Source organism: Colobus angolensis, unplaced genomic scaffold, assembly GCF_000951035.1.
Source record: "Colobus angolensis palliatus isolate OR3802 unplaced genomic scaffold, Cang.pa_1.0 Scaffold181, whole genome shotgun sequence".
NCBI classification, from domain to species: Eukaryota; Metazoa; Chordata; class Mammalia; order Primates; family Cercopithecidae; genus Colobus; species Colobus angolensis.
In genome coordinates, this window is record NW_012114944.1 from 3,127,121 (window position 1) to 3,141,752 (window position 14,632).

A 14,632-nucleotide genomic window follows, 5' to 3' on the forward strand; every position below is an offset into this window, starting at 1 on the left:
CCCTTTTATCGGTCACTCTAGGTGTGATTAAACCCACACAATACAAGCCTGTGCCTGATGAAGAACCAAATTCAACAGACGTAGAGGAAACGCTGGAACGGATAAAGAACAACGACCCAAAACTTGAAGAAGTTAACCTCAATAATATCCGGGTAAGGTCCATTTATTTCACTTTACCTGCATGTGGGTGGGGGAGGGGGGACCATGTCACCCAAACACAAGTGGTCCAGGGTTGGCTGTGCAGAGTAAACAGGGTCCTGTTTGGACTCTGGGTGCTTCTGCATCAGGAATAGGGACAAAACCTTTGCAAATGGGAGCCTTTAAGAGAGGTGGGCAGTGTAAACAAGTGCATCTGGCAGTCCTGGTTTCTTTCTGCGGATGATATCAGGCCCAGATGTTTCGCATGGGCCAACCCAGCTTCAATCTGGAAACCTGCCATGTTATTCAAAACACTGAGAGATTCTCCGAGAGAAAATCATGAGTCAGACACACGCTGCTGCACAGGATCTCAAGGCTGGAAAAGTCCAGTGCCCACTAGGCTCGGGGGTAACAGGCCCTGGGCAGGTCCTTCCCCTGTACCATTGCTGCTGCTGTATCACATTCATATTCAGCCTCGTTTTACAGCCACAGAAGGGAGCTGTTGGCCAAAATGTCTAAAGCAATATCCCAAGCTGTCTGCCCTTTTCTCTGTGGACATTTCCTCATGTGATCCCAGGGTAGGGGAGGGACAGGTAGGCAGGCAGTCCCACCCTGAACAGGCCACCGCAGGAAGAATTCAGAGACAAATGCAGCTGCCCACCCACCTGCTCTGCCCGGAGAACAGCAGATTAGTTCTGGGAGGGGGTGAGGGTAAGACTAGAAGCCAGCCTCCCATGTGCCTCTTCCATTTCTTTCCTTCTCCACTTTCTTTTAAGCAGCTGCCAGCCCCACAGCACCATCAGATTGGAAACCTATGCCCTAGTGTTCACCCCCACCTGGCCTCCCCATGCTCTGCTCCCACGGGAGCTAAAGTGACGCTCTGAAATGAGATTGGTAAAAACACAGCCATGTTTGCTTTCATGTGCCCAGTAGGAGACATTGGCACAATTGAGAATGCTGCACGCTGGCAGCAAATGCTGCCTCAGGGCCGCATGAGGGATGGAATCTCTCTGTGAGGCCCCTAGCCTCTTCTGGGCCTCAGTTTCCCCTCTGCACTGTGAGCCTGTTGAACCAGATCAGTGGTTTTCACCTGAGAAGATTAAAAAATACATACCAATGCCCAGGCCTGACCCTAGAGATTCTGATTCTGTTGTTCTGGGCCGGCCCAAGCATCACCATTTTGTAGAAGTTCCCCAGGAGTCTCTGATGTGCAGCCGGAGCAGAGACCCCCTGGGGTAGACATCTCTTAAACAGCATTCATATGCAACCTCCTTACCTGTTTTCCAGAAACAGGGCTAGAGAGGGGAAGAGGCTTTCACGGAGACACACAGCAAGTCAGAAACATGGCCGATCGCTGGGACCAAAGCCAGGTTCCAGCCCCTCCCCACACCCGCAGTCCTAGCTCTTTGCACAATACTACATGCCTTAATTTTTGCCTCTTCTCTGGCCCCCAAGTACACAGAGAAAGAGGTTACAGGTCTTATCTGAAAATTTCAGGGAGGATTTTCCAAATCTGTTTACCAGAAAGTTCTCCCCAAATCTCAGTCATCTGGGACAAAGCCTGAATCTTTTGCCCACTCAGCTTTTTGGCCAGAGACTTGCCAGGAATCAGTGAGGAGCCAGGCTTATCCACCTGCTTCAGCCTGTCCCAGGTGAGGCTTGTGATCACTCTCTCTGTTGTCTTTCTTTGTGCAGAATATCCCCATCCCCACTCTCAAGGCATATGCAGAAGCCCTGAAAGAAAACTCATATGTGAAGAAGTTCAGCATCGTGGGGACGCGGAGTAATGACCCCGTGGCGTATGTATGTACCTTTATGTTCTGTTGCATTGTGGATAGGGGGCCTTGAAACAGAAGGGTTGAAATATGTGGCCTCAGGACTGGTTGTATCCCACTAACAAAGAGCTCTGTGTGGTACAGTGGAAGGCACTGGACCAGGAGCCATGAGGGGGTGTAGCGGGAATGGCCATCACCTGGCCAATCCTCACAACTGCCTCTGGTCTCAGATGTGCAGGTCTCCCCACTTTGCACTTAAAGAATCTAGGGTTGAGAGAGGTCAGGCAACTTGTTTTGTCCAGTCACACAGCAAGTGAGAGGTGGACCTGCAATTCCAGTGTAGTCACATGACCCCTACATCTGTCTCTCTCTTCACTCGGCACATCATATTAGAACAAGGGCCTGCCCTTCCCTGTTCCTCAGTTTCTCCATCTCTAAAATCAATGGTTTTGGCTGGGCGCAGTGGCTCACACCTGCAATTCCAGCACTTTGGGAGGTCGAGATGGGTGGATCACTTGAGGTCAGAAGTTTGAGACCAGCTTGGCCAATATGGTGAAACCCTGTCTCTTCTGAAAGTATAAAAATTACCTGGGTGTGGTGGTGCACGCCTGTAATCCCAGCTACTCAGGAAGCTGAGGCAGGGGAAGCGCTTGAGCCCAGGAGGCAGAGGTTGTAGTGAGCCAAGATTGCACCACTGTACTCCAGCTTGGACAACAGAGCAAGGCTCCATTGCAAAATAAATAAATAAATAAAAATAAAAAAAATAGTTTCATCAGCAGGTCCCAATGACCAATTTTATTTTACCAAGTCTCAAAAGATATTTCTGATCAAACTAAATTGTACTTACTATGAAGTAGCCATCAACTCTTCTTTTTAAACATCCAGCACGTATGTATTAAGAGTCTCTCTGTGCCCAACACTGAATTAGGTTCTGGGAATGCAATTGTGACCGAACAGTCTCAGCTTCCACTTTTATAAAGATTCTGGTCCATTTGGCCAAGCAGACAACTAAAGGATAACAGTACAGTGTGATTACTGCAAAGCTAGATTCCTGCAAGAAGGGCAGAAGCTAGTTTATCAGGGCTCGTAATTAACCATTCTGTAGCAATCAATTTTTTTCTGATTCTTAAAATAGGTAGGACAGCGTTCTTTCATATTTTTGAAATAATAGAAATAGCTCACAGTCTCTCATTGCTGTCAGTGGGGAACCTCTGGATTGATGACCTCTGACCTCAGATCTCCATGGTTCCTTGCCCATAGGAACACAGCTGGCAAAGCCACATGCCCTGTATGCTACTATGTCATGGGTCAGAAACCAAGCACGTCCCCGCTGGCCCTCAGCTCAAGTCCACAAATGCTTTTTGGGCATGGACTCTGCCAGACCAACAGCTGATATCAGCCCGTGCATACCAGTATGCCCATGTCGAACACTCAGATGCTTCTGGGCCAGTTGGTAAATCAGGCTGCCAGAGCTCTGTCAGTGCCCCCGTTGCCTGCCTTAGCTTTTCTCCTGGGCCCCAGTTCCTCCACTGGGACCCAGCATACAAGGAGTTAACACCTGGCAAGACAGGGCCTCCAGGACCTGCTCAGCCACCAGTATGTCCAGTTGGATCAGCCTGGTGGATTGCCTACTGGTTGTTATTTTGTTTTGTTTTGTTTTGTTTTTAATTAGATTTGATTAAGCCAGGCCAGGCCTCTCCTGGGAGCAGGAGGGTTCTGGTGGAGGATACAGAGAGGACTCTGGCTGGGTCCTTTCCCTCAGGAGTGCCAGCCAAGTCAGAGACATCATCACAGAGAAAGCTGCCATGCCATCCCAGGGGCACACTGAAGTGAAGGGCACTGAGGAGGGGGCGATGATTTCAAAACAGAGAGCTTCTGGGAGCTAGCCTCTCAGCAGGTCTCAGCAAGGCAGGGGCGATGGGGTAGGCATTCCTGGCTCAGAGCGTCCTTTCAGACAGCGGGGCCCACTGCTCAGTATGTCCTGTCAGCTGCTGGTGTCTTTTTTCCTCCATGACACATCATTTCCACCAACTGCTAATTACCTCATTTCCTTCAGAGGCTCTGATTGTCATCTACACCCCCTGGCTGAGTTCTTCTGAACCGTGCTAGGGGCCACCTAAGCTCCTCTTCTCCAGTTTGCCCTGGTCACTTGCCCAGTGGGTGGTTTCCCAGGCTTCCCTCTTCTGCTCTGTAATGCTCAGATGAAGAAAACCATGTCTCCAAGGAATTTCCACAGGCCAATAAAGAGACAAGTGAGGAGTATGTACAGGAGGTTGAGACTCCACTGGTCACTCAATGAACAATGCCTGAGGGCCTACTATGTGCTGGGTACTGTGGGCAACATGGGATAGATAGGATGCCTTTTCAGCCCACCAGGAGTATATAGTCTAATGGCAGAGACAACGCCGGTATGAAAACAACTCCTAATAGAGGAATCCAAGGTCCATAATGAGGGAAGTACGGCTCCATTCTATGAGGATTCGAGAGGGTAGGCTACATCTAGCTGGGGAATGTCAGCAAGAGCTCTTGGAGCAAGGCGCATTGAGAATGGCCTGGAAAGATGGGCAGAGCTTGGACAGGGAAGCAGAAAGGGAAGGGAATTCCAGGTAGGGGAAATAGAAAGGGCAGAGACAAAGTGGGAAAGCACTGAGCAGGCATGGGGAGCTGCGAGTAGCCCCACTGAAGAGGAGCAGTGACAATTGATTCTGGATACAGGAGTAGACCCAGGTCATAGAAGCTTCGGATGTAGGTTAAGCAGCATAGAATTCTCCTGCAGGGGATTGGGAGCCGTGGCGGGTTGCAGGAGAGGAGAGACACAGTCAGAGTTGTGCTTGGTGAAGGACGTGGTGGGGATCATCCTCCTGTTCCCCTAGGTGTCTTAGGACCTACCCAGAGGGGCCTCCAGCCTTGCTCAGGGTGACTCATGGGTATCCTTGCTTTCTCTTGTGCTTCAAGGCCCTTGCTGAGATGCTCAAGGAGAACAAGGTGTTGAAGACACTGAACGTGGAATCCAACTTCATTTCTGGAGCTGGGATCCTGCGCCTGGTGGAAGCCCTCCCATACAACACTTCTCTGGTGGAACTGAAAATTGACAACCAGGTGAGATGGGCAAGGGTCTCCTCGGGTCTGTTACTACATGCAGCTCACTGGCCTGCAGTTTTTCCCATGCTGCTGAACAGAGCTGAGACTGCTGATGATGGAAGCTCAGAGCCCAGCTTTGAGGCACCTCCAAGGTCCCCAAAGTTCAAACCCTCTATCATGCTCACCTTCCTTCTTCATCGCTCCCACTGTGTGCTCTTCCAGTTCTGCTTGAGTCCCTCTCATGATGGAGGATACACTCCTTACCAACATCACCACTTCCATTCTTAGGCAATGAGCACATTCTTCCTTATATCCGGTAGAAGTCAGCTCCCTGTAAGTCCTGTTTGTTGGGCTTAGCTCTGTTTTCTGCTTCACCCAGGACATCTGTTGCACAGATCTCATGAACCACTAAGCTCTCCTTCTCCAGGTTAAAATCCCCAGTTTTCTTCATTCACCCTCATTCAGTGGGGCTTTTGAGTTTCCTCACCATTCAGATTACTCTCTAAGCAAATTCCAGTTTGTCTTTATTCTTATGGAGTTACCGTTTCTCTGTAACTTCTGTGGGTCAGTCATTTATCTGCAGAGCCACTCTTTCAACTCTGACTTTCTAAGAGGATGCTAATAACAATATCTTATATGTTACATGTGTTGAGGGTCTCCTGTGGGCCAGGCTCTGAGCTACACATCTGACATCCGTCATCTTTGATCTTCACAACAACGCTACAGAATGTGGGTATCATCAGTCTCAGTTTTCAGAAAACAGTCCAGACAGGCCAAAGATAAGCCCCTTTTTCAGGGTCATAGGGCCAGCATTTAGGAAGCAGGATTTGAATCCAGGTCTCCTTGACTCTAAAACTCGCACTTCTTCCAGTGTAGCATGTTGCTTTTGATGTTAAAATGCTTTCTTTTTTATGAATGGGGACTCAGTTGCTTTTTTCCACTACATGAAATTTTTTGCTGAATGGTTGTATAAATGTATGCATGAGAAAAAGATTGGAATGAAATATTACAAAATTCTAAACAGTGGTTATACCTGAGTGAGACTGTCACAAGTTTTTAACTTTTTTATTGTAAAATATGGCAAACATACAGAAAACTGCATAAAACTTAAATGCATAACTTAAGGAATCATAACAGGCATGTAACCCCTGTCCAGGTCAAGAAACAAAACATTACCAACCTCCAGAAGACTTTGACCGTCCCTTCCCCAACCATAACCCTTTCAAACCCATTCACAGCTTGCTCCCCACTCACTTTCATGCCTCCATGCCTTTTCCTCCTTGTGGAATGTCCTGCCCTGCCTCTACCCTCTTCTCTGACTTCTGAGTTTAGTTGAGGCTTCTCTTTATCTTAGTGGTGTTCTAGAGACAGCTTGAACCAGCTTGCAAGAGCTGATTGTGGATATCTCTTCCCGAGACCAACGATGGCACATCAGTGCCTTGAATTGCTCATGGTAGGTGGGAGTATTTACACTATGGAAATTGGCAAATAGGCACATCATGCATCAGGGCTTTTTTTTTTCTTTGAGATCCGGGTTACTACTGTCTTCTCCCACTAGTCTGCCATAGCTCCTCCAAACCTCTGCCCAAAGAGAGTTAGATACCTCTTCCTCTGGGCTCCCCTAGCACCTTGGCTTCCCTTGAGCTTCCCAGAAGCTAGTGCTATGTCTGAGGCATCTCCTTATCTCAGTGCCCAGCTCAGGACCTCGCCCTTCAAGGGTGTCTGGTAAGTTTTTGCCCTGGATGGTCGTGCATATTGTTCACAGCACAATGAGGCAGCAGAGAGCAAAATTCAACCCGGAATCCACTCTCCGAGTTGTATGCCTCAGCATGGGGCTTTGTTCACCCAGAGAGGGCACTTTTTCTAGTTTATATAAAGCAGTCACATGAGCTGGCAGCAGCTGTGTCACGTGCATTTGTTGCATTGGACTCCTTGCATCTCTCGCGTGCCGGTGGTCTTGCTGCTGCCTCGCTCATTCTCAGGCCATCCCCACCCCTACCCCTTCTGCGCCCTCCCTTAGCCATTGCTGACTCTGCACCATTGGAGGCAAGAGGGGCAGAGCAGATGGAACAAAGGCATGCAGCAGGCTTGGCAGCAGCTCTGGGCCAGGCCCTGGGATTGGCTACTCATGTGAATCCCAGCCTGGCCTGGCAGGAAGTCAGGGTCTACCCATAGTCAGCTGAAACTTAACTCCCAGGGCAGAATGGCAGCCAAAGAGGACTGGGAGCACTGGCTTCAGGTCACTGTGGTGGCAGCTGCCAGGGAGTTGCCCCTTCCCTCCACACACTATCCCCCCGGAGTCCAAGATGGAGCCCATGCTAACCATTGCCCTTGCCTTAGCTGAACACCCGGGTTCAAAAACATTCACTTCCCTGAGCCTCAGTTTCCTTGCTTGTAAAATGGGGATTATAAGAATCTCTGCTTCTGAGGAGATAACAGATGTAAACTCTGAAGTTGTTAACTTCTAGAATGACTGGGAAGGTGATCTAGGGGATTCACACGCTATTCTAAATGTTGATTTCCTGAGCAGGTTATCATGAGCCAAAACCGGACTGGGTACTTTGTGTCTATCATCTAATTTAATGTTCACAAAGACTCTGTAAGTGGCATTACAACCCATCCCCATATCACAGATGAGGAAACTGAGTGCCAGGCAGGCTACGCAACCTGCCCAAGGCCACACAAGAAGCGAGAGGGGCAAGATTCAAACCAAGGTCTGTGTGACCCCAGAGTCCATGTATAATGCTATGCCTGTCTGGGTTCTTGAAGCAGCTGTAGTTTCATGTGATGTCAGCCTGGCTTTTCTCATCTGTCCTCTGGCCTGGGGCCTGAGCACTGGTCAGCACCACCCCCATCCAATGAGCCTCTTTTCTGGTTCATCTCGACATTCTGATGAACGCTGGCTGCTTGCCAGGACTGTGCTGGGCTGTGTGTGGGACTGAGGCTCCAGGTCCGCCCTCCAGAAATTTCCTCACTAGATGGGAGGAAAGACGTTTGCAGAAATGACCATCATACCAGGTGCTCCAGCAGCCCGCCAGTGGGCTGTGACGTCCATCAGAGGGAGCAGTCTCAGTCAGGAATAGGGATCAGGGAGGGTTGCTTGGAGGAGGCAGATTTTGAGATTAACCCGTAGATGCTGGGTAGACCCTGACTTCCCACCCACAGGGTGAAAAGTATCTCAGGTGACATGGAGGCCATGGCATCCCAGGTGCAGACAGGAGTGGGGAAAGCCATGGAGCCCATCCACACAGGCTCACAGTACCCCCAGAGGAAAGCCAGAAAGGGGATTAGGAGTCAGAGAGCTTTGAATGGGTAGGTTTAGGGAAAGTGAGCTGTGGCTGTGCTCTGGGAAGATGGTTCCAGCTGGATAGGAGGGGACTGGGGGCAAGGAGAGGGTATCAGGACCCAGGAGATCAGCCAGGGGCTATGGGCCCCAGGACCAGGGGGCTGTGGGGAGGTGCTCCTGCCTAACTGGAGTTGGGTCCAGCAGGGGAGGGGCTGAAGGCAGGTCTCAGGGAGGGGGCTCTGCTGACTCAGGCTCAGGAGGAGGCCACCTGTGCCTCCCCTTCAGGTGTCCTAGCCCCACTGGGGGGAGGCAGGGCAGTGTGACACAGAGGAGGTGGTGAGTGGCATTTGATTTATTCCTTTATTCCTCATTCCTGGTTAGTCACCGAGGTCCTTGGAGACAGGAGCTTTTTCCTCAGTCCTGTGCTTATAACCTGTGGCAGCAAGTCTCTGTCCTTCTTTCTCCTTATACGGCCAGGGAAAGGGACTTGGGGAGTTCTGCCCAGGGTGACACGGTGCTGGCTCAGGACGCAGTTTGGGAACCAGGACTTTGAAGCTGTTTGTTGACTCAAAGAGTCTATCTCCAGCAATGTTCTGTTGCCGCCTGCAATTGCGCCAAGACCACGATGAACTGGAAAAGGGCAGAGCAGGCCCCAGAGCCAGAAGGCACCGAGACAACGTCTAGCCCAGTCCTCCTTTCACAGGCAGGGAGACTGAGGATGAGAGAAGGGATGGGACTAGCCCGAGGCCACGGGCCGGGTTAGTGGCAGAGCTGGGTTGGAGCTGCAGTATCCTGGCTGCACTGATGGATGGATGGGAGAGACCCTGTGGGCCCCGAGGGAGCCTGCAGGCCCGGCCCAGGCCAAGCAGGCCATCTCCACGCATGGCTTCTCTGCTGCTCTCACCAAACTCTCCAAAATCCCCACAGAGCTGCTCTTCCCCAGGACCCCCAGGGCACAGGGGGGCCCTGCTCCCCAGGCCAGACAAGGCCTGGGGTGAGCCCCACAAATGAGAATATGTACAATGTCTGGGGTAGTGGCCACTTCCCCACTTTTTATTCCAATATTTGACAATGAGGATGTGCTTAATATTTTGAAGAGAAGTTAAAGTAGATGGATTGTGCTGTCTTGTTTTCCCAGATTGGATGATTTGTGTCTGGCCTTTTTTACTCAACATTGTGAGTGTATCAGTTATCTGTAGCTGTGTAACAAATTATCCCCAAATATAGCAACTTAAACAGCCTCAGAGTCCTGGCATAAAACAACAATAAACATGTATTAACTCACCATTTCTGAGGGCCAGGAATCCAGGAGCAGTGTGGCCGGCTGACTTCGCCCAAAGCGCATGATCCGAGGTGGAAGAACTGCTTCCACCATGGCTCCCTCATGGCATGGGCAGGAGACCTCAGCACCTTGCTGTGTGCACCCGGCCTAGGGCTGCTGGAATGTCCTCACAATATGGCAGCTAACTTCTCCCAGAGTGAGCGAGTCAAGGCAGAGAAAGAAGAAAGCCTCAAATGCCTTTTATGACCCAGCCTCAGAAGTTACACAAAGTCATTTCCACCATATTCTATTTATTAAAAGTGAGTCACAAAGCACAACCCACACTCAAGGGGAGGGAAATCAGGCACCACCTTTTGGAGGGAGGAGGATCAAAGAATTTTGCAGATATTAAGTCGTCATAGTAAGAATTATCTGTATTATTTTGTGTCACAGGAGTTGTCCAGAAAGACCTCTGTAACTAGCAAAGCTACCCCAGGATGGAGCAGGTACCTCAAAGGCAGAGGAGTTCCAATCCTGGGGGTGTGTAAACAGCTGGGAGATGGAGGGAATTTTAATGTCAATTAGGGTTTGGGACTCTGGAGTTGGACAACATAATTCTGAGAGCTCCTTTCTCTTGTGTTTTGAAGTATTCCCAGTTGTCCACATCATCTGGGAATGGCCAGAATTGGCCAGAATTGGCCCCATCAAATGTCCAAAGTTATGTTCTTTGGACATTTGACATTCAAAGTGAGCACATGTTCCTGGTGATTCTGGCTAGAAAGGGGGCCTCAGAGCTACCGGCTCCAGGATACAGCCTGTAACACCTAAGGTGTTGGCTGGTTATTTTGTTTAAAAGCAAATCTGATCTCTTTCTCATCAGACGGGTCATGCTCTGACACGGTAAAGGTGTGAGGACACACAGCTGTCACACACTGCTGAAGGGCACGCCGACTTTTACATCCTTTAGGCAGAGCAGTCTCAATTTTAATTCGGAAGTGCCTATCTTTCAACCCAGCAGTTCTGATCTCCGTGGGGAGCCTGAGGAATTCCCCCTCCCACCCCTGCCACTGCCACGTTGTTCGTAACAGGAAAAAACGGAAGTAACCTAAATATCCATCTACACCAGGGCATCCCGTGAAGCCAATGGAAGGAATAAGGTCATTCTCTGTGTACTGACTTGGAAACAGCTCTGCAAAATATTAAATGAAAAAGGCAGGCTGGGCATGACAGCTCATACCTGTAATCCCAGCACTTTGGGAGGCCAAGGAGGGAGATCACTAGAGACCAGGAATTCAAGACCAGTCTGGTCAACATAGCAAGACCCCATCTCTGTTAAAAAAAATAAAGGAAATTCTCCAGGCATGGTGGCACGTGCCTGTAGTCCTAGCTACTTGGGAGGCTGAGCAGAAGGATCACTTGAGCCCAGGAGTCGGAGGCTGTAGTGAGCTATGATTGCACTGCTTTGCACTGCTACACTCTAGCCTGGGCAACAGAGTGAGACCCTGTCTCCAAATAAATAAATAAATAAATATAAATAAAAATAAAATGAAAAAGGCAAGTTGCAGAACAGTAAGTATAGTATGAATTCATTTAAAGAAGAAACAAGTACCACAAAACAAAACAAACCCCTGTACATTTCTGTCATATACTTCATGCATAGAAACACAACTCACTGACCATGGTGGTTACTTCTACAGAAGGGGGTGGGACTGGGAATAAATGGGGTGAAGGAGACTCTTTCATTTTACTCAATCTGTGTTAGTATCACTTGAATTTTTAATAATGAGGTTGTATTTATTCACAAGTGGTTTATTTACTTCTTAAGCAAATCTGAAGGGGAACAAGAGTTCTTCCCCAACCACCCTGTCCCTGGCTCTGCTGCCCAGAGACTGTTGCCAGTCCGGGCATGACCAAGCCCATGGTCTCTCCCCCTTTACATACTTCTAGGCACAGGCAGCTCACTACCCTACAAGGCAGTTCCTCAGTGTGTGGGCACTTCAGATGGTCAGAGGCAATCCTCCATGCTGAGCCAAACACCATCTGCCCGTAGTTCCTCTCGTCAGTCGTACTTCTGCCTCTGATCATTCTCAGAGGCACTTAAGTGAGGTGGAAACCAGCACAGACTCTGGAGCTGACTGCCTATGTTCAAATCCTGGTTCTGCAACTGACCCATTCTGGGATTAGGGAAATTTTTCTTAATACCACTGTGCTTCATTTTTCTTGCCTATAAAATGAGAATAATGAGGATGGGCATAGGGGTTCATGCCTGTAATTCCAGCACTTTAGGAGGCCAAGACGGATGGATCACTTGAGGTCAGGAGTTCAAGACCGGCCTGACCAACATGGTGAAACCCCATTTCTACTAAAAATATAAAAGTTAGCCGGGCATGGTGGCACTACTCAGGAGGCTGAGGCAAGAGCATTGCTTGAACCCAGAAGGCAGAGGTTGCAGCGAGCCGAGATCGCACCACTGCATTCCAGCCTGGGCGAGAGAGCAAGACTCTGTCTCAAAAAATAAATAAAATAAAATAAAATAATGATAGTAGTACATATTCCTTGGATTGATAGGAGAAAATGAACTAGCTTTCGTAAAATGTTTATGACATTGTTTGGCACGCAGTAATCACTAAATAAGTTACTTGAAAAATAAGGAAGAGAACTGGTTTTTAGTCCTGGCTCCCCAGCCACTGCTTCTCTCATCTATAAAATGAATGAGTCCTTTTAGTCTCAGGGTCCCCGGAGTCAGAGAAGGATGAAGCTTCTTTGACATCTTAAGGCTTATTGTAAGATGTATGCACATGTTCTATTTTACTCCTTAGTGTAAAAAGAATGGGTTTGGTCTGAGATGAACACTCCTGGAAGATCATGATTATCTAATGGAATCCTGTACCTTGTCACACACACCCAGACAATCTGTGTGTATCCCAGGATATTGGATACTAATGTGAGAACTGAGCCTACAGGAACCTCTGCAGTCCTTCCAGCCCCAGGTCAAGGTCAAACCTTGGCTCTGTCATGAATAAGTTGAAGGAACATGGTCCAGCTTCCATCTACGCATGAGTTCAGTTTACCTATCTCTAAGCTGGCTCTTGCCTGCCCTGCTCACCTCCCAGGGATGTAGACAGGTTGAATGGGGCAATGCATGTCAAGGGGCTTTGTACTCTGCACAAAGCATCAACTTTGAAGAGGCAGCCCTCGAAGTCCCTGGTAGCCCCTTCACTCAGGGGAGACCAGTACTTTCTGAGACTAGCCCATCCTGAGTTTTAGCAGGGCATTTCCAGCGAGTGACCTCAAAGCGAGGCAAGGGTTCCTGCTAACTGGGTAGGGTGGGTAGAGGAGCTGCCAGTTCCTTCTTGGGGCCTCAGATGGTTGCTGTACCATCTCCAGGCCAAAACAGCCAGATTCCAGAGCTGTGCTGAGTCCTCCAAGGACAGACCTGACCTCTTCCCGGCATTCTTAGGATCTTTGCCAGAGGGGCCGGTGGAATTTCACCAGTGTCCCTCTGCCTGCTGTGGCCAGCTTTCCGAGCCCAGTCTGAACCTAGATGAGCTCTGGTGAACTCAGAATACCTGTGGGGAGTTCTCAATCAAGAGTCTCAGCTGCAATTCGTGCTTGTCCATGTGGATATTGGGCTGATGTCCCCTCTATCCCTCCCAAGCATGTTCCTATTTCCTCCATTCAATTCAATTCCACACACCTTGACTGAGAGAAACTGGGTACTATGTCTTACCTAGGAGCTCATGGTCTACAGCAGCACTGTTCAATAGAACTTTCTTTGATGATGGAACTGTTCCGTATTTGCACTAACCAACATGGTAGTCTCCAGCCAGTGGCTATTTGTTTGTTGGTTTTTGTAGTGACGAGTTTTCTCTATGTTGCCTGCCCAGGTTGGTCTCAAACTCCTGGTCTCAAGTGATCCTCCTGCCTCAGCTTCCCAGAGTGCTGGGATTATAGGTGCGAGCCACTGCACCCGGCCACCAGTGGCTATCAAGCACTAGAAATGTGGCTAATAGGACTGAGGAACTGAACTATACATTGTTTTCATTTTAATTATTTAGATATATAGAGCATTATGTGACTAGTAGCTACTGTAGCTACTGTATTGGACAATACCGTTCTAGTTGGTGAGACAGCTAGAGGCAGGTGACTCAAGTAAGGCAGATGGACTCTGCTAGGTGTAGGGAGGGACATCCAATGTGCACTTGAGTGTGGAATGGGGAGAGATCATTTCCTGGGGTCAGGATCAGGAAAAGCCTCATGGGGAGGGGGAATTTGCAGTGCATATGAAAGCAATAGGGATATACGTACAGGGAGGCTAAAAGCATTCCACGTGGAGGCACATAAGCTTTTAGGAGTAGACCTCTGTCTGCACCAGGGCCATTATCAGACTGCCAGAGATAAACAGCTGAGTAAGGAAGGAGAGAGAGAAGGAAAGCAAGGAGTCATTTGTGAGGGCCTTGAGTGCCAGGCTGAGGTGGGGCTCTGTCCTGTTGGCTTAGTGGGGGAATGAGCTGAGATCATGCAAGTAGGGCACAAGGCAGGGCCTGGAACACAGTAAATAGCAGCAGTTCTGGGCAATGGGGAGCCATTAGAGGTGGTTGTGTATTTCTGTTTGGTTTCTATTTGTTTTTTTTTTTTTTTAATTATTAAACTTTTAAAATTTTGGGATAATTACAGACTAGTATGCAGTTGTAAGAAATAATACAGAGGAGTCGAGTGTGGTGGCTCACACCTGTAATCCCAGCACTTTGGGAGGCTGAGACGGGTGGATAATTTGAGGCCAGGAGTTCGAGACCAGCCTGGCCAACATAGTGAAATCCGTCTCTACTAAAAACACAAAAAATCAGCTGGGTGTGGTGGCACATGCTTGTAGTCCCAGCTACTTGGGAGCCTGAGGCAGGAGAATCGCTTGAACCTGGGAGACAGAGGCCGCAGCTAGCCAAGATTGCACTACTACACTCCAGCCTGGGCAACAGAGTGAGACTCTGTCTCAGAAAAGAAAGAGGAAGGAAGGAAGGAAGGAAGGAAGGAAGGGAGGAAGGGAGGAAGGGAGGAAGGGAGGAAGGGAGGAAGGGAGGAAGGGAGGAAGGG

At 49.1% G+C, this 14,632-nt stretch overlaps 1 protein-coding gene across 1 annotated transcript in view; it reads left to right on the forward strand.

Annotated features, from left to right (window-relative positions):
• TMOD1 (tropomodulin 1) overlaps positions 1-14,632 on the forward strand; it is a 91,954-nt gene that overhangs the window by 63,069 nt on the left and 14,253 nt on the right. The window contains exons 6-8 of the mRNA XM_011939473.1: positions 22-152; positions 1,834-1,941; positions 4,869-5,012. Of these exons, the coding sequence (XP_011794863.1) occupies positions 22-152; positions 1,834-1,941; positions 4,869-5,012 (383 nt within the window). The remainder of the gene's footprint in view (positions 1-21; positions 153-1,833; positions 1,942-4,868; positions 5,013-14,632) is intronic.